Source organism: Mustelus asterias, chromosome 6 (genome assembly GCF_964213995.1).
Source record: "Mustelus asterias chromosome 6, sMusAst1.hap1.1, whole genome shotgun sequence".
In the NCBI taxonomy this organism is placed as follows: domain Eukaryota; kingdom Metazoa; phylum Chordata; class Chondrichthyes; order Carcharhiniformes; family Triakidae; genus Mustelus; species Mustelus asterias.
The window spans coordinates 17466578-17491118 of NC_135806.1; the positions used below are offsets into that span (position 1 = coordinate 17466578).

Genomic DNA, 24541 nt, shown 5'->3' on the forward strand with positions numbered 1-24541 from the left:
TCACCGTCACCCATCTGTTTTCAATCCTCGGAGTAACTGTATTCCTAAAGCTTGTGTCTATGGCCATCTCTGCGTCCCTGATGATCCTAAGTTCATCCAACTCCAGCTCCAGTTCCCTAACACGGTTTTGGAGGAGCTGCAGATGGGTGCACTTCCCACAGGTGTAATCAGTAGGGACACTGTCGTCGTCCCTCACCTCAAACATAGTGCAAGAGGAACATTGCACTGCCTGCACACCCATCCCCTCTAGATACCTTGCCAGTACCAGGTAGAAAGTGCAGAAATGAATTCAACTCACCCCTACTCGCCCTTTCAGCCTAAGCCCTGTGAGCCAAAGTCTTATAGCTCACACTCTGCTTCCCACACACTCCACTGCCCGCTCCCGACGCTGCCCGCTGTATACTGCAGCCTACCTTTTATACTTCACGCGCTTAAAAAACCCTTCCCAGACTCCTTTGCTGCCCACTTTTAGTTTTCACTTTAAACTTGAAAAACTGCTGTTAAAGTAAAGGCCAAAAAAATACACACACTAGCTGACTAATTAAATAAATAAACAATTCAATTAATCTCTCACCAGCACTGCTGCCTTCAATCACCCCTCTCAGCTTGCTCCAGTGGATCAAAAATGATGCTTAACTCTCAGTTTCTGATGCTCTGCCCTTTACCTTGTGCTGATCTGGATGCCTATTGCACCTGCTAGTAAAAGAAGAATATACAGAAGAAAGTCATCTTCTGATTTAGACTGTTACTTCTACAATTTTGTTTTTACCTCTGAGTGAACAATGTACTCAAAGGGCTCAACCCTTTTTTTGTCGGTTTCCCCCAACAAGTCAATACTGACTTCGAATGAAAGTTCTGATAAAACCTGAAACCTTAACTCTGTTTCCCGCTGCAGATGCTGATTTTTGCAATTTGTTTGGTTCGTTCTTCAGATTTCCAAGATTTGCTGGATTTTGCTTTTGTCTGAAATGTTGATGTACATCAGAATGTCTTTTAACAGCAACCTGTACATACAGGAGAGATTGTAGCCAATTGCAACTCACTAAATGTTTCTTGAACACTAGCCAGTGATAACTTTGCAAATTAATTGGTTAAAAGACTGCATTCATTGTTTTTCTTTCAGGCAGTTCAACAGCTTAAACTCCATATTGTATGGGTGAGATTTCCTTTGCATCAAATGTAACATTTTGTCAATTTTATTGAGCATTGTTTCTACATATAGTGAATTTATTATTTTTCATTACTTCTCTGAAAATTGCAATCACGGGAAATGCAGTCTTTTAAATCCAGGTTATTTTCAAAATTAGCAATGTGTAGTGGAGGAAAATCAAGTTTACTTATCTAAAAGTATTGTGTAACAAGCATCTGGATCATAAAACAAAAGCTGAACCTATTAGATACTGAATTTTCAACCTACTTCAAGCACAGCTAATAAGTGCTACTGAAGGATTGCCATAAGTTTTAAAAGAGAATTCAATGAACTAAATATTGCAAACTCTTGACATTCAATGTTGTGCATGTCTCAGTAGAGGTTAATCATAATGAAACCTGCATTCATTAATTTGCAAAACAAAACAGTTAATTTGTTGACCTTATTGTGCCCTTGTTCTTGAAGTGTGTTTTACCATGGCAAAAATACTTCCATGATACTGGAAAAATGGCAAACTTCATGAGGCTTTTCCTAAGTACAATTTTGATTTCTGTTTCTTTCAGACTGCAAATGGATACGTCTTGCTCTTTGACATTGTGTATTCAGGACAAGAGAAATGCTTGTATGAACCAGTATATCCCAAGTAAGTCTTGACTTTCACTTTCAAAATGGGAGTGGTGTTTAGTTAACATTGTTGATGTCTAGTATGGATCACAAAGGATCATCTATGGCTTTAACACTGCAGGTTGAATTTGGGGATGATTGCAGAAACTCAATGCTAACAATCTCAGGCTCACAAACATACCCTCTTTCCCCACCTCCCATGAAATTATTACAACATTACAGCATGGAAACAGGCCAATCACTCCACCAGGCTTGTGCTGATGCTCTTTACAAGAGCTACGTAATTTAGTACCATTCTCCAACATGTTGCTCATACCTTCTAATGTACTGATGGAGCTGATCATAACTGCTGTCCTGTATGATCATCATCTTATGAAACAAAGCTGCTTAGCATTTTGTTTTTGACTTCATCTTTACCACTCCTCCTCATCTTTGGAGAGGTTGTGGAAGTGCACATACCAGACTTAAATATGCAATTCAAGCCACAAGGATTGAACTATTGCCCTGGATTCTTCTGTGCAAGTATTGAATGGGAGCACACTCACTCTTTACAAAGTTCAAATTATCGCACTAAATTTGGGAAGCTTTGTACGGCAGACCCAAATCCATAACAATCATAATTTGGTGCTATTAGCGAAGTTTGATATTGACATATAGGTCGTGCTCAATTACACATACGTTTACGTCCTAAATAGACCCTGTGTGACATGTTTCTGCATTCGCCTTCATCCATATCATGTCACCGAATTTCTGCCCAATGCACAAACGTCAGTGTGAACAATTAATTTATGGGCACTGCCTTTGTCAGATTGTATTCTCCTGTATTCACAACCAGTAGGACCAGGTTTGCTGAGAACAAGCGACCTGAGTGTCCAACAAAATAGGTATGAAGTGTCTTGCAGAGACAAATTACAAATTTCTTACTGCCTACAATCCTCGAGGAAGCAGCTTCATAGCTTAGTTTATATATTAAATAACTTGGTACCATCAGCAAAGTGTACACAACATCGAAAGGCGGAGGCAGCAGAGATCCATGGACTGTGAAGATCAACTTGTCCTCCTTGACTAAATCTGTTTTTTGCATTAGTAAAACAATCCTGTGTCAAAACGTTTGCAAAGGAAAGGGGTTGGAGCTGAAAATAGGAATGTCTGTCAAAGGTGGAACATTTTTTACACCATATTTGTTCTTGTGTAGATGCGCTTTCCATTTATTATGATATATGGAGAAACAGGGAAGGTATTGGAGGCCAAATTCTAACTTAAAAGGGAGGGATGGGAGTGTAAGAAAATGAGATGCTAGTAGAACAGAATCATCAAAGTATAGAAACAGGCCAAAAATTGTAGTTGGCCATGAAAGGAGAGTCCAGAATGAAGGATACTGTAATGTAAAGAGGTAAGAAAAATAAAACTAGGAGACAAAGGTCTGACTGGCATGGCTGGATTTCCTATTCCTTTAATTTCAAATTGTAGAGACATATATTTAAATCTTTCAGCACATGTATAATTCAACCGTACTAGTTTTATATGTGGACTTCTAACATCCCTTGAAAGCTCCCCAGAAGGATGTTCAAACTATAAATATGGAAAGATTTGAATTTTCTTCAGTACGTTTTTCTCCTTCATGCCAGATGTTGGTCATCTTTTAATACATGGGCTTTAAAAATAATCCTTAATGTGTTTCCTTGCGACCGTATCTGATTATTATTGCACATCTTTTTTTTAATCCTGTGGGTCATGCTGTCATTGACCTAAATAATTGGGGATTGCCTTGGTTTGTTTTCAGCTGAGACATATTGTTATTTAAAAAGTACTACCTTTGAAAGCATAGAATAACGTCAAGTAGTGATTTTTGAATCACATCGCAGTGCCAGGAACCGTCATTTATGTAGTTTTGTGGTGAATCTTGATGCACCGTTTGAGGTTTATGCACCCACTTTGTGGGCTACTCTATCCCAACTGTTTCATGCAGCACTATGGTCCCTTTAGTGCTGGTAACCACCTTGCCAGAGTAACCTAGGCATTGAACATTGGCAAACCATTGCACACACTGTCCTTATCCCCTTGTTTACACGTTGCAATAATTGGAGGTGTGAGTTCTGACTGAGTTTTCAACCCATTATCATCTGTCAAGGCTGAACCAGGAAGTCCAATTAGGATGCACCACCTCAGTCAGACCTAATGGGATCAAAGTTATATCCACTCTCCATCATTGTCATTAAACTGGTGTAATAACTTGTATTTCTATAGCATCTTTTAACATAAAACATGCAAAAATGTTTCACAGGAGAACGTGCCAAAATGTTTATATAAAAGCAAAATACTGCGGATGCTGGAATCTCTGACAAAGGGTCATCCTGACTCGAAATGTTGGTTCTGTTTTCTCTCCACAGATGCTGTCAGACCTTCTGAGATTTTCCAGCATTTTCTGTTTTTATGCCAAAATGTTTCACAGAAGTAAAACAAAATGTGACAACAGGTTATATGTGAGGTCAGATGATCTTGATCAAAGGGATAGATTTTAAGTCATGTCTCAAATGAAAAAAGTAATGTAGAGAGATGTAGGGAGGGAATTTCAGAGCTTGGAACCATGGTAAGAGAAGGTAGGGGCACCAACGGTGACAAAATTCACTTGGGGCTGTGCACGAGGCCAGAATTAGAGTCCAGATGTCAGGGGATTGTAGGATTAGAGGGTGTCGCAAAAAAGGAAGGTGAGATCCAGTGGAAGTATTTGAAACCAGGAATGAGATTTTTAAGATCAAGATGTTGCTTGACTAGGAATTAATTTAGGTCAGTAAGCGGAGTAAACAAGACTTAATGCAAGTTAAGACAAGGCAGCAGATTTTTAGATGACATCAGGTTTACAGAAGGCAGAATGAAAAACACACAGAATTTCACCTGTATATTATTTTACATTATGGCTCCTTAGTGGTCTGGGGCTGAACAGTTGCAGGCACAGTCTTGTTGAGAAATTTTGACATGATTGGGGGGAGGAGCAGCGATCACAGGCAATCCGTGAGAAGCTGCTTCTCCAATCACAGGTTCCCCCTCTCCTGATCTTGCTGCGCCTCAGAGACAGAGGGCTTAACCTTACTGATTGTTTACACCATGCTCCCGCTGCAGCGAGATTGGAGATGTTGGCGCCCAGACAAATCTCCGTTCACTGCAGTGGGATAGGAAAACCCTGTCTGTGTGAACTGTGGTAACGTTCCAGCCTGAAGCTATGATTTGAGGGTGCAGGCAAAGGAGCATGACTCACTTTCTCACACTCAACTTTATTATGTAAATAATTTCTCAACATTAAATATATTTAATAAAATATAATATTTTTAAAAGAACCACTGCTGAAACAGCATTAATCAAACACTGCACGGTGGCACAGTGGTTAGCACTGCTGCTGCCTCACAGCGCCAGGGACCCAGGTTCGATTCCCAGCTTGGGTCACTGTCTGTGCGGAGTCTGCACATTCTCCCCGTGTCTGCATGGGTTTCCTCTGGGTGCTCCGGTTTCCTCCCACAGTCCAAAGATGTGCGGGTTAGGTGGATTGGCCATGCTAAAAATTACCCCTTAGTGTCAGGGGGACTAGCAGGGTAAATACATGGGGTTGTGGGGATAGCGCCTGGGTCTGATTGTGGTTGATGCAGACTCAATGGGCTGAATGGCCTCCTTCTGCACTGTAGGATTCTATGAAAAAGGAAAGTTGAATCCTTTGCAATGGCTTCCTTCCTCTTATATTTGTGCAATAAATTATTTTGGGAATAATATTTAAGTAAAGAGATCTGGGGTAGAGGGAGAAAAATATTGAAGAGGAAATTCGGTTTTTCTGTTTTATAGATTTTTCGTTAAATGTTTCTGCTACAGAATGGCTGTATTCAAGCTGTTTCTGGCTGTCGATGTGTTTTACTTTTCTGACCAAAGGGTTAATGTGTACAAAGTTGGAAGTCCAGTCACAGAATCATGGAACTGTTACAGCTCAGCTTATTGGAGAGCACAGGCCCTCATAGGAGCAATTTAGTGCCATTCCCCTGCCTTCTGCCCCTAATCCTGCACATGCTTCCTTTTCAGGTAACAATCCAATTCATCTTGATTGCTTCAATGAGCTTCCTAGCCACTTGCATGAAATTATTTTTCCTTATGTTGCCATAGCTGCTTCTGCCAATTACCTTGAATCTGCGCCCTCTGATTCTCGATCCTTCCAACAATCATAGAATCCCACAGTGCAGCAGGAGGTCATTTGGCCCATCGAGTCTACACAAACCACAGTCCCACCCAAGCTGCATCCCCACAACCCCATACATTTACCCTCGGTATTCCTCCTGACACTAAAGGTCAATTTAGCATGGCCAATCCACCTAACCTGCACATCTTTGGACTGTGGGAGGAAACTGGAGCACCCGGAGGAAACCCATGCAGACACGGGGGGAACATGCAAACTCTGCACAGACAGTGACCCAAGTTGGGAATCGAGCCCAGGTCCCTGGCACTGTGAGGCAGCAGTGCAAACCACTGCCACCGTGCCGCCCCGTGAACAATGTGAACAGTTTTTCCCTATTGTGTATCTGTCGACTGCACATGATTTTGATTACCTCTTTCAACACACTCTCTGACTCTTCTCGAAGGAAAGCAGTCCCAACTTCTCCAGTCTATCTGCATAAATGAAGTTTGTCATCCCTGGGACCATTCTCATTAATTTTATCTACACATTTTCTGTTGCCCTTGCAAGTTTCCTAAGCAGGGCTCCCAGAACTGGATGCAGTACTCCAGTTGAGACTGAACTAGGATTCTGTACAAGTTTAACAAAATGTTCATTGCTTTCATATTCTATGCCCCTGTCAGTAAAGTCTAGGATTCCGAATACTTTGTCAATTGCTATCCTGCCACCTTCAATGATTTATGCATGTCTACACCTTTGACCCTCTGCTCCTTCACCCCCTCTAGAATTGTACCCTCTTTCACCATCTAACAATTCTGAATTTGGCATGTGTATCAATTTAGTACAGGGGTGACTGTAGTGTGAGCCATTCTTCCCTCCTTTGACATTGTGTATTCAGGACAAGAATCATTTGTAGCAGTTGATTTTTTTAAGACATTCTTGCGGTTGGTTATCAGCCTGGGTGTACATATCAAATGGATGTTGAATTATGCATGTTCTAAGGATTTAGTATGTTGTTTTGGAATTACTTGCTCAGTCCTTTTGTTAATGTAATATTGAATTGCTCGTTGTTTGGTGATGGCATTAAAGAGATGGGAACGTTTGAACATGAGAACCTATCCAGAAAGATGATCACAGCAACTCGTGTTGACGTCTTGGAATTGCTTTCAGATGTTAGCAAGTTGCTACGTGATCTGCTGTAATGTTATCGTCATCATTTCCTCACTATCCTCTTTCAGCAGTGAAGGCAAAATGCTGACAGTTTGAGATCAAACTGTAGATGAACTTTTCAGGATGCAGTAGCTCTCACTGATCTTGCAGCACATCATGGCCTTCTGCAATCAGCAATGTGGCTTAACTAGGCAAGGCTTTTTTTTAAGCATAAAAGACTCTGAAAGACCCTTTAAGTGAGAGTCTTCTATTAACTTCATTCCCAGAAACAGTTTGCTAGTTGTTCTTCAATGTGTACATTCAGTAATAAAATGGGTGCAATACTTGATTTTGGAAAAAAAAACTTTAAGCTTGTTAATCTTAAGTGTGGCTCCATTCATTTCTTTCCAAACCTGGAATTGATCAAAGCTGACTGAAGCTTCTGGTCTCTGTGGGGACCATAAACAAAAATAACCAAATTTACTGAATGACCCCAAATTAAGAAATTACCTTTTTTTTGTACATTAACACGAATCGCACCAGTGCAAATCAAACTCAAATTAACAGGGAAATAATGCATCAAATAAAAATGAAAATTTCACTTTTTAACTAGTCGATCCAACAAAGATACAACCACATGCACTCCCTGCAGACATGTGGCGCTATGCAGTTACACAGTTCCAGAATATGCTGTTCTTCACCCATGGTAAAAGTCTATTAGTGTCACGAGTAGCTTACATTAACACTGCGAAAATCCCCTAGTCACCATACTCCGACGTCTATTCAGGTACACTGAGGGAGAATTTAGCGTGGTCAATGCATCTAACCAGCACGTCTTTCAGACTGGGAGGAAACCCACGCAGACACAGGGAGAATGTGCAGACTCTGCACTCAAGCCAAAAATTGGACCCGGGTCCCTGGTGCTGTGAGGCAGCAGTGCTAACCATCATTGTGCCCTAGGTTAGGAGTCCTATCTGACAACAGCTTTCGCCTTCGTGAGCCACTGCTACAATTCTCATCAGCAAGGTGCACTACTTCGAACCTTTCCTCCCTTGGGTCACAGTAGCCCCCATGCTGTGGTTTTCCAGTGGTCCTTTTCAACCAACCAACCAATGACACCCTGGTTCACGGTTTGTCTACTCTTTAACACCTTCTAGCTTTTCAATATGCCTTTCAGGTTTTAGACCTTTTTAGCCAGTTCACAGTGCTTTCCAAGAACTCCTGTCTCTTTTGCCAAACAGAAAAAAATCTGGCCTTTTCCTGGAAGAGATTTGCTTCTCTCAGTAATTTGGTGTGTTCCTCTTTGTTTGCTTTCTCTTTGTATCTGCACCTATGTGTTGATCACCTCCCCTCCTGCAGCTTTCCTATCTTCTTTATAGCAGTAACTTCACTGTCTCTGTTTGGCCATGTGGCTCTTGTATCTTAACTTCTTTCCTGGTCAATGATTGCCAAATCATATGGACCTGTCTACCGTCCTCTCCAAGAAAATCACAATTGATGCAAACTCTTAAAATCTTTTTCAAATATTCTTAAAACAGTTGCTGGTTCCACAGACATTTTAAAGAAATTACAATTTTTCCTTGTACTGTTTCTGGGTCAAAAGTCGTCATGAGCAACAAGCTGCAAATAACACTTGTTTTTGAATGAAAAGATGTATGAATTGTTAACGTCCGATTTCAGTAAGCTCTGGTTTGTCTAATTCATCAGTGTCAAAGGTGCACCACTTTTTATTGTTTCCACACTAACTAGTGTGAATTATCCCTACAGCTGTCTCAGGTTAAAACTTTTGTACGAATTCTCATTTTATAGAAAGACAGGAGGCAGTGGAAATTTTATGCCATTGTTTTTGTTTGGTTTTGTCCAGCTTTTTTAGTCTCATTCTTTAAATTCTAACAGTAAAATGGATTTTACAGTAGAAAGCAAGTTTGTTGTTCAAAGCCTCCACTTTCTCAGATTATCCTTTCCCTTTTTGCTCATCACTTGTCATTACAGTATAGTCTTACTCAATATTTATACACATACATGTAAATACGAGTGTGTAAATACAATTGCGTATCACTTTAACAAACTGACTTCTTTTCAGAGGAAATCCAAGAGTGAAAGTAACTCCGGGTTACAAGGAGGAACAATGTGCTCCATCCCTGACTGTGGAGATGAAGAAAGTGCTAGATTTCCAAGCAAAAATCACAAGGTACTGCTTGAACATTCTCAGTCTTGCCTCTATTACAAATTGCTTTGTGGTTTTTAAAATAGCCGTTGTTCATGATGCATTGGAGAATTTGACTTTGAAATTGCCTCTAAGATGAAAGTTTAATCTTACTAGATGTAACATTTTATGATTCATCCAACTGAAGCTAATTATAGTTTGCCAAAAGTATTGAAGGAAAAGCTGTTTTACCCAGTGGTGTTTGAGTGTGGAACTTGCTGCGTCACAAATAGTTGAGGTAAATGGCATTGATGCAGTTAAAGGGAAGCTAGGTGAGCACACAAGGGAGAAAGAAATGGAAGAGTATATCAATGGGGTTAGACTGATGAATCACTGAATTGTTATGGCACAAAAGGAGGCCATTTGGCCCATTGTCTACACCAGCTCGCCAACCGAGCATCATAACTTAGTGCCATTCCTCTGCTTTTTCCCCACACTCTTGCACGTTGTTTCTATTCAAGTAATCATCTCATGTCCTCTTGAACCTGCCTCCACCTCTTCCAGGTAGAGCATTCCAGACCTGAACTATTTGCTGTGTGAAAAAGCTTTTTGTCACATCACATTTGCTGCTTTTGCAAATCACTTAAAATCTGCATCCTCTCTTTCTTGATCCTTTTACAATAGGGACCAATTTCTCCCTATCTACTTTATCCAGCCCACTATGATTTTGAACATCTCTATCAAATCTCCTCTTAGTCACCTTCTCTCCAAGCAGAACAGTCCCAACCCCTCCCATCCATCCTCATAATTGAAGTTTCTCTTCAGTTTCTCATCCCTAAAGCCATTCTTGAAAATCTCTTCTGCGCTTTCTCTAAATGCATTCATATCCTTCCTATAGTTGGCACCCAGGTCTGTACACAATACTGCAGTTGAGGCCTGACTATTGTCCTGTATAGATTTGGCATACCCTTCTTGCTCTTTTATTCTATGTCCTTATTAGTAAAGTCCAGAGTATTATATGCTTTATTAACTGTTCTCTCCACCTGTCCTGTCAAATTCAGTGATCTATGCATATATACACCCAGGTCTCTCTGTTCCTACACCCCCTTTAAGAATTTTACTCTTTATTTTATATGTCTCTCCATGTTCTTCCTACCAAAATGCATCACCTCACACTTCTCTGCATTGAAATTCATCTGCCATCTATCTGCCCACTCCACCAACATGTCTATGTCCTTTTGAAGTTCTACACTGTCCACTTCACAGTTTAGAATACTCTAAGTTTTGTATCATCTGCAAACTTTGAAATTGTCCCCTGCATACCAAAATCTAGATCATTAATGTATATCAGGAAAAGCAAGGATCACAATACCAACCCCTGGGGAACACCACTACAAACCTTCCTCCCCGAAAAATATCCATTGACTATTACACTCTGCTTCCTTTAGTCAGCCAATTTTGTACCCATGTTGCGACTGTCCTTTTTCTTCCATGAGCTGTATCATAAGCCTGTTGTGTGGCACTGTATTGAATGTCTTTTGAAAGTCCATGTACACATCAACACCATTACCATCATCAACCCTTTCTGTTACCTCCTCAAAAAAACTCCAGCAGGTTAGTTAAACATGGTTACCTCTTTAGGAATCCATCCTGGCTCTTACTAACCAACCCACGTTTTTCCAAGTGACAACTAATTTTATCACAAATAATTGTTTTCAGAAGCTTCACCACCACTTAAGTTAAACTGACTGGTCTGTAATTGCTGTGCTATCCTTACAACCTTTTTTGACAAGGGTGTAACATTTGCAAATCTCCAGTCCTCTGGCACCTCCCCTGGGTCTCAAGAAGACTGGAAGATTTTGGCCAGCGCCCTTGCAATTTCCATTCTCATTTCTTTCAATATCCTTGGATGTATCTCATCCGGTTCCAGTGCCTTGTCAACTTGCAGTACTGACAATCTATTCAACACTTCCTCATCAATTTTTGACCCTTCTGGGGACAGTTTACTTGCCTGTCATTCTGGTCAGCATCTACCTCCTTGGTGGAAAGATGGATACAAAGTATTCATTTAATACCTCATGCCCCCAACCTCCATGGGTAAATTCCCTTTTACTTGCTTAATCAGCCATACTCCTCCTCTTATCACCCTTTGACTATTTATATGCCTACAGAAGACTTTGGTGTTCCCCTTAATGTTGGCTGCCAGTCTTCTCAATCTCTGATCGCTTCTCTAATGTGCTTTTTCACCTCCCCTCTGAACCTTTTGCTTTCTTCTTCGTTCTCAACTGAGTTTTCTACCTGGCACCTATCATAAACATACTTTTTCTTCCTTATCTTTATTTCCATCTCCTTTTTCATCCGGGGAGCTCTGGATTTGTTTACCCTACCTTTCCCTCTTACGGGAATATACCTCGACTATGTCCAGACCATTTCTGTATTGAAGGTAGCCCATTGTTCAGCTACAATTTTAACAACCAACTTTTCATTCCAACTGGCCCAGCAATGTTCTTGCCCCATTGAAGCCAGTTCTCCACAAAATTATTTTTTACTCTGGAGTTCCTATTATCCTTTTCCATCATCCTAAACCTTACGATACAGTGATCACTGTCTCCTAAGTGCTCCCCCCTGACACTTGATCTACTTGGCTCACCTTATTTCCAAAAACCAGGTCCAACAGTGCATCCTTTTTTGTTGAACCAGAAACATAATGCTATTGAAAATGTTCCTGAAGCCTAGGAACTTTTGCCCCTTTCCGCCCTTTACACTACAACTTCTCAGTCTGCATTGGGGTAATTGAATTCCCCCACAATAACTATATAATGTTTGCATCTCTCTCTAATTTCTCTGCAGATTTGTTCTTCTACATCCTTCTCACGAGTTAGCAGTCGATAGACCGCACTGAGCAATGTAATTGCACCCTTTTTGTTCCTTAGCTCTCGCCGCATTGATTGTCCTTGAACTTCCTGGAACATCCTCTCTTTCCAGTATTGCAATGCTCTCAACCAATTCTGGCTGGCACCCTTCCTCTTTTCCTATCTTTTCTGAATACCTGGCATCCAGGGACATCTGACATCCCAGTCCTGCCCTTCCTGAAGTCAGATCTCTCATCACCACAACATATTTCTACAACATAATCTGCCCCTATAGCTCTCCAATCTTATTTACTATACTCCATGCATTCACATACATGCACAGTAATCCTGATTTACACATAATTGCCTGTTCTCTTTCTTCACCTATTAACTTAGTATTCTCTATACCCGTGCTTTCTGTCCTTCCAGTGTTTTGTGCAGCCTGGTATTTCTCTCTAATATCTCCTCTTGGTTCCCACACCCCGACTGATTTAGTTTAAAGCCCTCTCAATAGCACTAGCAAAATGCAAAAGGACTCAGTCCCAGCTCTGCTCAGGTGCAACGCATTGTTTATACATTTTCCCCCAGAGCCAGTCCATGTCCCAGGGAATCTAAAGCTCTCTCTCTTTCGCCATCTTTCCAGCCACACACACACATCTGCTTTATTCTCCTTTTTCTGTAGTCACTTGTAATGACACTGGGAGTAATACAGAGATTACTACATTTGAGGTCCTGCTGCTAATTTTCTACCTTGCTCCCTAAATCCTGATTGCAGGACCCCATCCCCCTTCCTACTCAAGTCATTGGTACCAATGTGGACCACAACCTCTAGATGTTCACCCTCCCCCAGCGGAAGTGCGTGCGAAGACATTTGTGGGTGGGTCAAATGACATGTTTCTATGTTATAAATACTTGGTTACCTGAGGTTAACCAGGTTCCCAAAACAGCATCGGTAGATGTCCTGTTGCCTGTACGCTCAGGATCGTCCTATCCATCAATACTTTGGATAATCTGAAAGGGAATGTGCAGCACTATCTTTGGTAAAAACGGAGAAGTATTAATTTAGTACCTCTGACATGCCTCCTGCCTCCATCCCTTTTAATCCCTAATCAGCCATATTCTTCCCTTTGCCAATTTCCTGTTATTAAATGTCTCTAGGTGACTTTTGAATTCCATTTGTTGTTAGCTACTAGTCTCTCCTCATACTCTTTCTTTGCTTTTATTTGTTTTTTCACTCTCCTGTGATTTTTTTTTTTACACTCAGCGTGATTCTCTGCTGTATTCTCCATCTGGCATCTATCATAAGAGCACTTTTTCTGCTTCATCTTGACTGCTGTGTCTTTTTTGTCATTCAAAGAACCTTGCCCTACCTTTCCCCATTGTAGGTATATCTTGACTGTGTCTGCACTATCTCTTGTTGAAAGACAGCCCTTTGTTCAGTTACAGCTTTGCCTGCCTCCAACCTTTGAGCTTATATGGGTCAGATCCATTCTTAACCATTGAAGTTGGCTTTCCCTCAGTTAATTATTCTTATTGAGTTGTTTCTTGACCCTTTTCCACAGCTGGCCTAAACCATGTGATACAATGGTCCCTAACTGGCAGTTGATTCTTGGGAATGGGGTGGATCAGGTCTGACAGTGACTCCTTTTTCATTGGACTGGAAACATACTGCTGCAGATTTTTTTTTCTGAACACGAGGAACTCTCACCTCCCTTTGCACTTCACTACAATCCCAGTCTGTATTTGGATAAAGTTTCCCATATACAATTTTCGATAAACAATTCTTAACCTCTCAATGATTTCCTTGCAAATTTGTTCCTCCACACCTTTCCTATTAGTCGGTGGCCTATAGACCGTACTTATTTTGTTCCTCTGCTCTCGCCAAATAGATTCTGTCCTTGACCCCAGGGCCAACCTCTCTCCAGCATTGCAATGTTCTCTTTAGTCAATACTACCACCCCTTTCCTTCCTTCCTTATCTTTCCTGTACATCTTATATCCAGGAATACTTAAAGCCCAGCCTGTCCTTTCTCGTCTTGGGTCTCTCATAGCCACAACATCCTATTTCTATGTGAAAATCTGCACCTTTAACTCAGCAAACTTATTTACCACACTCCGTGCATTCAATACACAACCCTAATTTGCCTTTATTGTTTTCTCTCTTACTCGGAACTCGTGTAATAAATGTCTCTTACTCTAGCTCTACCTGGCTGTCTAAGTATCTGTGTACCTTAATATTCCTCTCTGATATTACCTCCGGGTCCCCACAACACTGCCAAGTTAGTACAACAGTTGCACTTGTAAATTGACTGGCCAGGAATATTGTCACAGTTCTGTTTGGGTGCAGCCGGTCCCACCTGCACAAATCCCCTTTCCCCAGAGCTGGTCCCGATATCCTAGGAATCTAAAACCTTGCCACATGCACCATCCTTCCAGCTACGCATTCGTCTGCTTTCTCTTACTATTTCTATACTCATTTATGCGTGGTGCCCAGATTAAACTGGAGGCTACTAGTTTTGAAGTTAATTTCCTACCTAGTCCCATAAATTCTGACTGCAGCACCTCATTTGTCTGTCTTTTTGTAAATGCCATTGATACCAATATAGACCATGACTCCTTCCTAGTTGTCCCCCCAATCCTTGACCCCGGCACCAAAGAGGCAGCATACCATCTGTGTGCTGTTGCAGCAGTGCCTGCCTATCCCCGAACCACCGGATTTCCTATTACTATCACCCTTCCAGTTGTTTTTGTGCCTCCCCATTCTATTGAGCAAACCACTCTTAAACTTGAGGCATTACCGTATCTATAAACAAGCTACCCGCAAAGCTCTCGATCTCGTGGATTCATTGCAGTGACACCAGCTACTTCTGAAATCTAGAACTTGAACTGCTGCAATTGATACTTTACATGTGGTTATCCAGTACGCAGGCATCCTGGAGTTCACACACGGCACAGAATGTGCATGCTAGAGGTTGGCGCAGCCCTGCCATTTCTCTATCAATTGGATGCCCAACCATGCTACTACTAATAAACCTTGCTATTTAAAAAAAAAGACTCACTAGCTACTCACTTGCTTTCTGTTGATGTCGCTTAAATATAGGGAAGCTAATGTAATGAGACAACCAATTTCCAGACTGTAAAGTCCTCCAAATAGGAGTAAAATAAATGATCAGATAATCCGTGGTTTTTTTGTCACTGGTTGAAGGATTGGCTGATTTTTACATAGCACTGGAAACAACCCCTTGCTCTTCAAATGTGTCATTGAATCTTTTACATCAGCTTGCTAGGGTAGATGGAGGTTTGATTTCACATTTCATCTGATAACGTGCACTGCCCAAAACCTTTAATTCCTTACCGAATTCCCTTTAAAGAGAATTTGTTTCAACAATGACTTGTCTTCATGCAGGTTGGTTAGAATGTGGGCATGTTTTCAGTCTTTATTGGTTTAGAAGTGTTGTGCCGAAACCTGTAATGTCACTGGGAAGAATGCCATTGTATTTCATTTTCCATTTAGCAATGACTAATGTCTATGACTGCAGTCAACCAGGACTTTTGATGTAGAAATATAGTAACCAGATTGGTTGAGTAGAAAATTTTAGATTTGAATCACTGGCGGTAGCGTAGTGGTATTGTCACTGGGCTAGTAATCCAGGGGCCTGGATGCTCTCAGCCTGGGTTCAAATCTCACCACGGCAAATGGTGAAATTTGAGTTTGGTAAAATTCTGGAATTGAAAGTCAAAGGTGACCATGAAACCATTGTCAATTTTTGTAAAATCTCATCTGGTTCACTGATGTCCTTTAAGGAAGGAAATCTGCTGTTCTTACCTGGTCTGGCCTACATGTGACTCCAGATCAATAGCAATGTGTTTGGCACTTGTAGTGTTCTTGAAAATGCCTAGCATCCTATTCGCGTGCAATTGGGATGGGCAATAATGCTGGCCCAGGTAGCGACACCCTCATCCCATGAAAGAAATGTATATTTCTGCAGATGATAAACCTTGTGAATTCCACTCTAATTTTATTGTAATAGATTGAGGTTTCCATACTAATTATATTTTCCCTCTTCTCAGTCTGCAGTCCATGCAGGATGATTTAGTCATTGCTACTAATGACGGGATACTCCATCTTATTCACTGGGATGGTTTGACAAATGGAAGGAAAGCCATTAATCTTTGCTCCATTCCATTTTCTGTAGACCTGCAGTCTTCACGAGGTAAGGTTGTCATATTTACTGTGCAGAAATTCAGCTAGTAAAATTGTAACCCGAGTGTCTAAACTTACAGAATGATAACACAGATAGGAGTGGGATTTGGTCACCGGGCCCTTCAAGCCTATTCCACCATTCAGTATGATCTTGGCTGACCTTCTGCCTCAGTTCCACTTTCTCACCTGTTCTCCATATCCCTTGATTCCATGAGAGACCAAAAATCAGTGTCTGAGCCTTTAGCATACTCAACAATGGAATGTTCAGAGCACTCTGATGTGCACAACTCCAAAAATAAATAACCTTCTGCAGCACTCCACTTCTGTCAGCCTGCCAACTTGAAAATTCTCCATTTGTTTAAAATAAAGCTCTGCTTTCTGTCTGTTAACCAATCCTCCATTTATGCTCACAGATTACTTCCAATTTCAGGAACCCTAACCTTGCATTATCAAATGCCTTTTGGAAATCAAAGAATACAGCATCTACTGATTCCCCATTATCTCAGCTATTGGTTATATCCTCAAAAAAACTAATAAATTTGTCAAACACAATTTCTCTTTCAGAAAACCAAGTTGACTTTGACTAATTACGTTAAGATTGTCTAATTGCATCGTTAAGGTGTGCTTAACAGATGCCAGCACTTTCCTGATGACTGATGTTAGGCTAATTGGCCTGTAGCTCACTGTTTTACTCTCTCCCACTCATGAATAGCAATATTACATTCATTAACTTCCAGACTGCTGGGTCCATTCTAGAGTCGAGAATTTTGGAAAATCATAATCAGTACATTATCTTTGTAGCTACCTCATTTTTTACCTCGGATGCAACTCTAGTCCTGGGGATTTGTTGGCTTTTAGCCCCTAAAGTTTTTAAAAATACTTCCATGGGATCTGAGCAACACAAGCAAAGTCAGCATGTTGCCCATCCCTAACTGTCCTCAAGTGCTGAACCACTGTGGTTCATCTGATTAAACTTTCTGTCGTGGTTTGGTACAAATGACTGGCTTCCCAGGCCATTTCAGAGGGCAGTTAAATTTCTGTGGGTCTGGAATCACATGCAGGCCAGACCAAGAAACTTGTGTCTTTAACATGAAGACAGCCACAAAATATTTGCTCATGTCTCTGCCATTTTTGTTTCCTCTGTGTTTTAAAATTCAAATCTTTAGTTCTTTAGAATTGGTTATTCAAAATATTATTAGTGCTGCAACTGTCTGACTTTGTCAAAATATAAACCAAAAGCAAGTGTGAACTCCAGGACACTCCATCCTCCTAGCAAGTCCTATTACAGAACCTGTTGCTATTTCTATTGCCCTCCTTCCTTTCCAACAAAAGATTTTAGTAAACTTGACAGGATCTAAAGCACAGACTTTTCATAATTGCCCCATGAAGCCCAGATTTTCTAACATTTAATCAGAAATAGATTTATAATTTCAATGTTGCAAACACACTGAATTAATTGTATGTTGAACAGCACCTGCATGGATCATCTGAAAGTGGCAAGTTGGTGTTTGTACGGTACTGTTGGTGTTGGGCTTGATTGTATCTGTATAATTTGGTATTAATTAGTCCACAACTAGTAACGACACATGCACAGAATTCTCTGAATACAGCAAATATCAACCTATCTGTGTGATGCTTGCAAATACTAATTTGAATTTTACAGCATGGTATGATGTTGATTTTGTTTTTGCTGACAGGTCCTTCATTAGATTTTGAATCTGTACATATCGAAGATATGGAATACTGTGCAACCCTTGATGGTTTTGCTGTAGTTTTTGATGATGGTCGGATTGGTTTCATTACTCCTGTATCCAGTAAACTTACAGCTGAGGTAAAACACATTTTGATTGTGGCATTTTGTACTACTTTGCAGTATATTGAAGCTGAAAACTTTTCATTAATTTGAGATGTTTTAATTGATATTTCAATTGATTATTTGATGGGAGTTTTTGGGAACTGACTGATATTTGAAATTCAGAGCTATGTTTTTTTTTGTTGGGATCAAAAGCTTCACCGTGGCATATTCAGGCATAATTCAGCCTTGCTCTTTATTAAAGAAAAGATGCTTTTTTTTCCCCCTTGTGTAGCATCCCCAACTTAGAAAATAGTAAGAAGTCTCACAGCACCACGTTAGTGTCCAACATGTTTATTTGAAATCACGAGCTTTTAGTGGGCTGCTCCTTCACCTGATGAAGGGACAGCGCTCTGAAAGCTCGTGATTCCAAATAAACCTGTTGGACACTAACGTGGTGCTGTGAGACTTCCGACTGTGCCCACCCCAGTCAAACGCTGGCACCTCCACATCATAACTTAGAAGATGGACCACCTGTTGCTAGATTTCCAATTTAGACCAATGTGAGAGCAACGTTAGGTGGTGTAAGTGTAAGGAGTGGCACCATGCATTAAAACTCTCTCCCGATTCAGAAAAACTAAGTGGAATTTTCCCATCCCCCCCCCCTGCCACGGGAATCGTAGCAGGCGGGACAGGACCATACAAAGGTCTGTTGACTTCAGGTCGGATTTTCTGGTCTTGGGGCAAGCGCAGCCAGAAAATCCCGCCCTGTGTATCTGTTTTACAGTTCACATGGCATTGCTAAAGTAAGTAATTCCATGTGTAGGGATCAAAGAAACAGTCCCACATTCCATGATATTCATATTCAAACCCCTGAAGAAAAGTAAAAGGCAAATGACTATAATCTTCTACACCAAAAATTGTAATTCTGGCCATGAGTGCTGTTAATACAGTCAGTAAAAAATAAATCTAAATGATACAAGTAGATTTTTTTTTGAAACACCCTGGATATCTCTGTGATTGTTTCACTTTCCTATGTTTGAAATTACCTTGCACAATCTCGACACAGATCATTGTGGGTTCAAGGACATCATTGACCTGCCTACAGTTGACACTTGAGTTTATTGTTTTGGCTAACAAAGCCATAAGACTACAGTGGGCTCTGGGGAAAAGAAATCATGCTGATTCTTTGTGGAAGGGGATTGATGGAGGGTGCTCTTCAGAGGTTGGAGATTGAAGTTTATTGTTCGGGCATAGGGGATGAAACTTTACTTTGAATTTAGCAATGTTGTACTTCAACCAGATGTCACCTACGTGAGCATACAAATACTGAAACTGTTACAGAAAGATGGCATTACACCATCGCAATAGTTTTCATGGAAATGTTTGTAGCATAGCACATTGGAAGCTGGAGGTGGATTTTAAAACAAAGAATTAAAGATTAAAGTTGCATTGTGTTTTGTGCAACCACATATAGAACAAAAGTAGCCTAGATAAAATCATAAATTACATCTGGCCTCAGTGAACAGTCCCTGATAGCAGTGAGAATGCATATTTAATTCTCTCAAGACTTTTCCTATTTGTCATCCTGATTTTCCGTCGTCACAATTTAGGGACACTTTTGTGACATTAGTAATACCTCAAGGCCTAAGATGTAATTGCTTTTAATGGATGACATCAAAACCTGTTGTTCTTTCCTCCTATACTAGTGGAACTGTGATCTGTGTGTGCGAGTTGCCCAGGTCTGCCTGCCATGTCCTGTTCATAGAATCATAGAAACCCTACAGTACAGAAAGAGGCCATTCGGCCCATCGAGTCTGCACCGACCACAATCCCATCCAGGCCCTACCCCCATATTCCTACATATTTACCCACTAATTCCTCTAACCTACGCATCTCAGGACACTAAGGGCAATTTTAGTATGGCCAATCAACCTAACCCGCACATCTTTGGACTGTGGGAGGACACCGGAGCACCCGGAGGAAACCCACGCAGACACGAGGAGAATGTGCAAACTCCACACAGACAGTGACCCAAGCCGGGAGTCGAACCCAGGTCCCTGGAGCTGTGAAGCAACAGTGCTAACCACTGTGCTACCATGCCGCCCATATGATTTCTGTTACAACAAACACAAATAAATGTCCTTTGACTAACCATGAGCAAAGTGAGTTGCTCTTACATTTATATGTACATGGAAATAAAATGAATATGTACCTGCCATTGTTCATAGAATTGCTACAGTACAGAAGGAGGCCCCTTGGCCCATCGAGTCTGGACCAACCACAATCCCACCCTATTGCCGTAACCCCATACATTTACCCTGCTAATCCCCCTGACACTAGAGTCAATTTATCATGGTCAATCAACTAACCCGCGCATCTTTGGACTGTGGGAGGAAACCAGAGCATCCAGAGGAAACCCACACAGACATGGGGAGAATGTGCAAACTCCACACAGGCAGTGACCCGAGGCCAGAATTGAACCCGTGTCCCTGGTGCTTACTTTGATTTCTGTTCGGGCTGTTCCCCCTCCTTTTGGGGAGCTGCCCCTTTTTACTTTGTCCTGACTTAATCTGAGTTTGTTTATTTGGTTTGACCTAAAAAGAGGGCAGCAGAGTTAATCACTGTGCCGCCATTGTTCTTAATGAACTGTACTATTTTTCATTTGGATTAATGAGAATACTGTGTCTAAATATGCAAAATATAGTGGAAATTATCAGTCGTATGGAGCAAGTATCCTGCAGGCCAATGATTTGAAAGGTAAGTTTATACAGCTTGTGATTGAAGCTGGTGATTGTGCAGCCTCGTAAGAGCACCAGAGGCTTTTGTTGAAACTATTGTGAACAAGGACTGTTTCATGCTGTATTGCACGTGTCATTTATGTAAAATAATTTTACTTTTCAGAATTTGCATGGTGTGTGCGCACAAGAAGTTACCGATGGTACTTGTGTGGCTATAAACAACAAATACAAACTAATGGCCTTTGGGTGTGCAAAGTAAGTGGGTTCTACTCTATATCTTGTTGACACTAAAGTTTTAACCATGCATGAACCAAGTGCAGTAGCAAATAATCTGCAGATTAGGTTTTGCCAGCCATAGTGAGAGGTTATAGTTATGAAGAAAGGTGCAAACTTCGAGGCCATTCGCTGGCATAAGGAAGGCTAAGGGAAGATGTTTTCAGAATAATGAAAGAATTTGAAAGATAATAGTGGCAGATTGTCTCCACTGTTGGCATATTGGTAACAGAGGCATAAACTGAGGGTTATGATTCAAAAAAACAAAGGGGCAATGTCAAAAAACTGAAAACTTTATCATAGGAAGTTATTGGGGCAGAAATTATAATGTAATTTCAAAGGGAAAAGAATACACAGGGATTTGAGAAAAGGGCAGCAAATTGAGTTTAGAGGGGATAGCTGGAGTTGAAGCTGGCACAGACATAACTAAATGGCTGTACTTTAAGACCATTTGTGACGTGAAGAAAGTTTATACTATTTTTATTCCATGAACAATTTTTATGCATGTATGTTTAATTTCTTTAACCTGTTTAACACTGGCAATGTCACCCCTGGTGATTCCTGTTTGCAAGTAAAGTACTTGGAGTTTCAGTCCAGTTTTTGGTGAGCATGAGAAATAGAGAAATGTAGCAGGAGTGCAGAGGGGAATGTCCCTTTATGGCAAATATTTGAGAGCAGAGAATAAGTGAGCTGTACTCTTAAAATTTGCTGCAACTGAAATCTTGAGTAAATGTGAATATTATCTGTACAATCTAGTAAACAAGTGTCAGAAGGAAAGCCACTGCCTGACCGACATGATTGACTTCCTTGAACCAGTGACGGCCCAAGTCATTATGCAAAGCCATATGATGTGACATACCCAGACTACCGAAAGGCATTTCACAAAGCTCCATGTTAAAGACAAAAGTTGCTGTTTCTATTTCACATCAACATTTGCAAACTGAAAGTCAGTTAAATGTAGAGATGGTGCCAAAACTAGAAGCGTTAGTGAAATCAATCGGCATTTAATTCAGAAATTGCATTTCTGGCATTTTGTTGGCCAAAATATGGACTAAGAAAAATGATAGGCTAAATTTATTACAAACTAGTATAAAGCACAGTACATACAGAAAAATGGCTGATATGAAAGCTATTGAAATAGCTAAAAGTGGATTCAGAAAAGACATCTACAGGAGTAGGCCATTTAACTGAGTTTGTTCTGACATTCAGTCAGATTCTGGCCGACCCGTACCTCAACTCCATTTACTTGTCTTTGTTCCATATCCCTTTTTAACCTTAACTAACAAGAATCAATCTTGACCTTGACATTTTCAATTGAGATTAGTTTTGCACAACCTTATGGGGAAGTTGCTTCCAGAGTTACACTAGCCTTTCTGTGGAAAGATCTGCTTTCACTTCCAACCGACCTTTTGATTTGATTTATTATTGTCACATGTATTAACATACAGTGAAAAGTATTGTTTCTTGCGCGCTATACAAACAAAACATACCGTTCATAGAGGAGGAAACGAGAGAGTGCAGAATGTAGTGTTACAGTCATAGCTAGGGTGTAGAGAAAGATCAACTTAATGCAAGGTAAGTCCATTCAAAAGTCTGACAGCAGCAGAGAAGAAGCTGTTCTTGAGTCGGTTGGTACGTGACCTCAGACTTTTGTATCTTTTTCCCGACGGAAGAAGGTTATCATTAGGTTATCCTAGCTATCATTTACAGATTGCGCCCTTGTTCTAGATTTATCTATTAGAGCAAATAGTTTCACTCTATCCATCAATCAAAGTGCCATTTCAACTTGCCCCCTATTTTTTGTCTCCAGTTTCCCAACAAATATTCCAAAATGTCACAAGGTTACTTCAATTCCATGTGCTCTCGATTGTTTAAGGATCACTAATTTCTAATACTTATAGTATCAAATGCCTTCTGAGAGTCCATGTAGACAACATTTGTATGCGCTTCCCTACTGGACCATCTCAAAAAATTCAGTTTAATTAGTCGGATATGACCTAGCTAAACATTCATGATGATTATTCCTTGGTCAGCAAATACTCGAAGAGCTCATGACTTTTCTGAAATGCTGGAAATACTCAGCAGGTTTGGCAGCATCTGTGGAGAGAGAAACAGCATTAAGTTTTGAGTCCATCTGACTCAGAGCTAAAGGGCTTTGCTCTGAAGAAGAGTCACACACACTCTTATGAATACTGTATTAATTTCTGGTCATCAAGACACAGACATTCTAGCACTGGAAGCAGTAAAGAGAAGAATCCTATGATTGATTCCCATTATCAACAGTCTAAGATATGAGAAAAGATTGAAGAATCTTGGGCATTTTATCCTTGAAATGAAAAGCCTGAGGTGATCAGATAAATGTATATAAGGTATAATGGTGGTATGTAAAGGAAAGGTAAATCTGGCACCTTGCGTCTAACCAGGGAGGGGCGGCATGGTGGCACAGTGTTAGCACTGCTGCCTTACAGCACCAAGGACCCGGGTTTAATTCCGGCCTCGCGTCACTGGAGTTTGCACGTTCTCTCCGTGTCTGCGTGGGTTTCCTCCCACAGTCCAAAGATCTGCAGGTTTAGGTTGATTGGCCATGCTAATTTGCCTGTTCGTGTCACAGGGATTAGCAAGGTAAATATGTGGGGTTATGGGAATAGGGCCTGGGTGGGATTGTGGTCGGTGCAGACTCGATGGGCCGAATGTAGGTTTTCTATGATTTCTAGAGAGTAGGACAAAGGGGCACAGGTGCAAATTTAGAACTGATATCCAGATGTACTTTGGTGTAATCAGTACCTGCAATAAATTTCCAGAGAGCTCAGTGAAGGGGAAACCCCTCTGAATTATCTCAGAAACAGTTGAATGCTACAACAAAAGGAAATTGAGTATCTTTTACTTCATTCTCATCAATTGCCATTTTGTGCACTCCTGATGCTTGAGGCCGAGGTTCAATATTTAAGTTGGCATGTCTGTTGTTTCCTGTTCTTATCTTGATGAATAAGTTCTGAAATGAATAATATATATAATATATATATATATAAATAATATATATAATATATATATAAATAATATATATAATATATATATATAAATAATATATTATATATATATATACACACACATATATATATATACATATATATACATATATAGATTTTTGAAAACCGGTTATTAATTGATTATTTTCCCATTCTGCCAGTGGTTCAGTTTTAGTTTACACAATGGATACAACGACAGGAGCTATGCAGCTGTCCCACAAGTTGGAATTAACTCCTAAGCATTACCCTGGTAGGTCTGACATTTCATGTTCATCTGTGTAGCTATTTACTTTTAGTAAAATGCCTTCCTACCATTGAGGGTGAGTCCCACTCTGCTCAACTGGAATTGTGGTTAAACACACTGACTGGATCCACTTACAAATGAGTATTTGTTAATAATGGATAAGATTAGGATTGGACTTTTTTTATTCATTC

The 24541-nt window shown here is 40.5% G+C and overlaps 1 protein-coding gene across 2 annotated transcripts in view; it reads left to right on the forward strand.

Moving 5' to 3' along the window:
- The window catches only part of ric1 (RIC1 homolog, RAB6A GEF complex partner 1), a 140497-nt gene that overhangs the window by 60276 nt on the left and 55680 nt on the right, over positions 1-24541 (forward strand). For both annotated transcript variants that reach the window (XM_078214092.1, XM_078214093.1), the window contains 6 exons: positions 1714-1793; positions 9157-9264; positions 16142-16284; positions 17972-18105; positions 20971-21062; positions 24268-24356. In XM_078214092.1, the coding sequence (XP_078070218.1) occupies positions 1714-1793; positions 9157-9264; positions 16142-16284; positions 17972-18105; positions 20971-21062; positions 24268-24356 (646 nt within the window). The remainder of the gene's footprint in view (positions 1-1713; positions 1794-9156; positions 9265-16141; positions 16285-17971; positions 18106-20970; positions 21063-24267; positions 24357-24541) is intronic.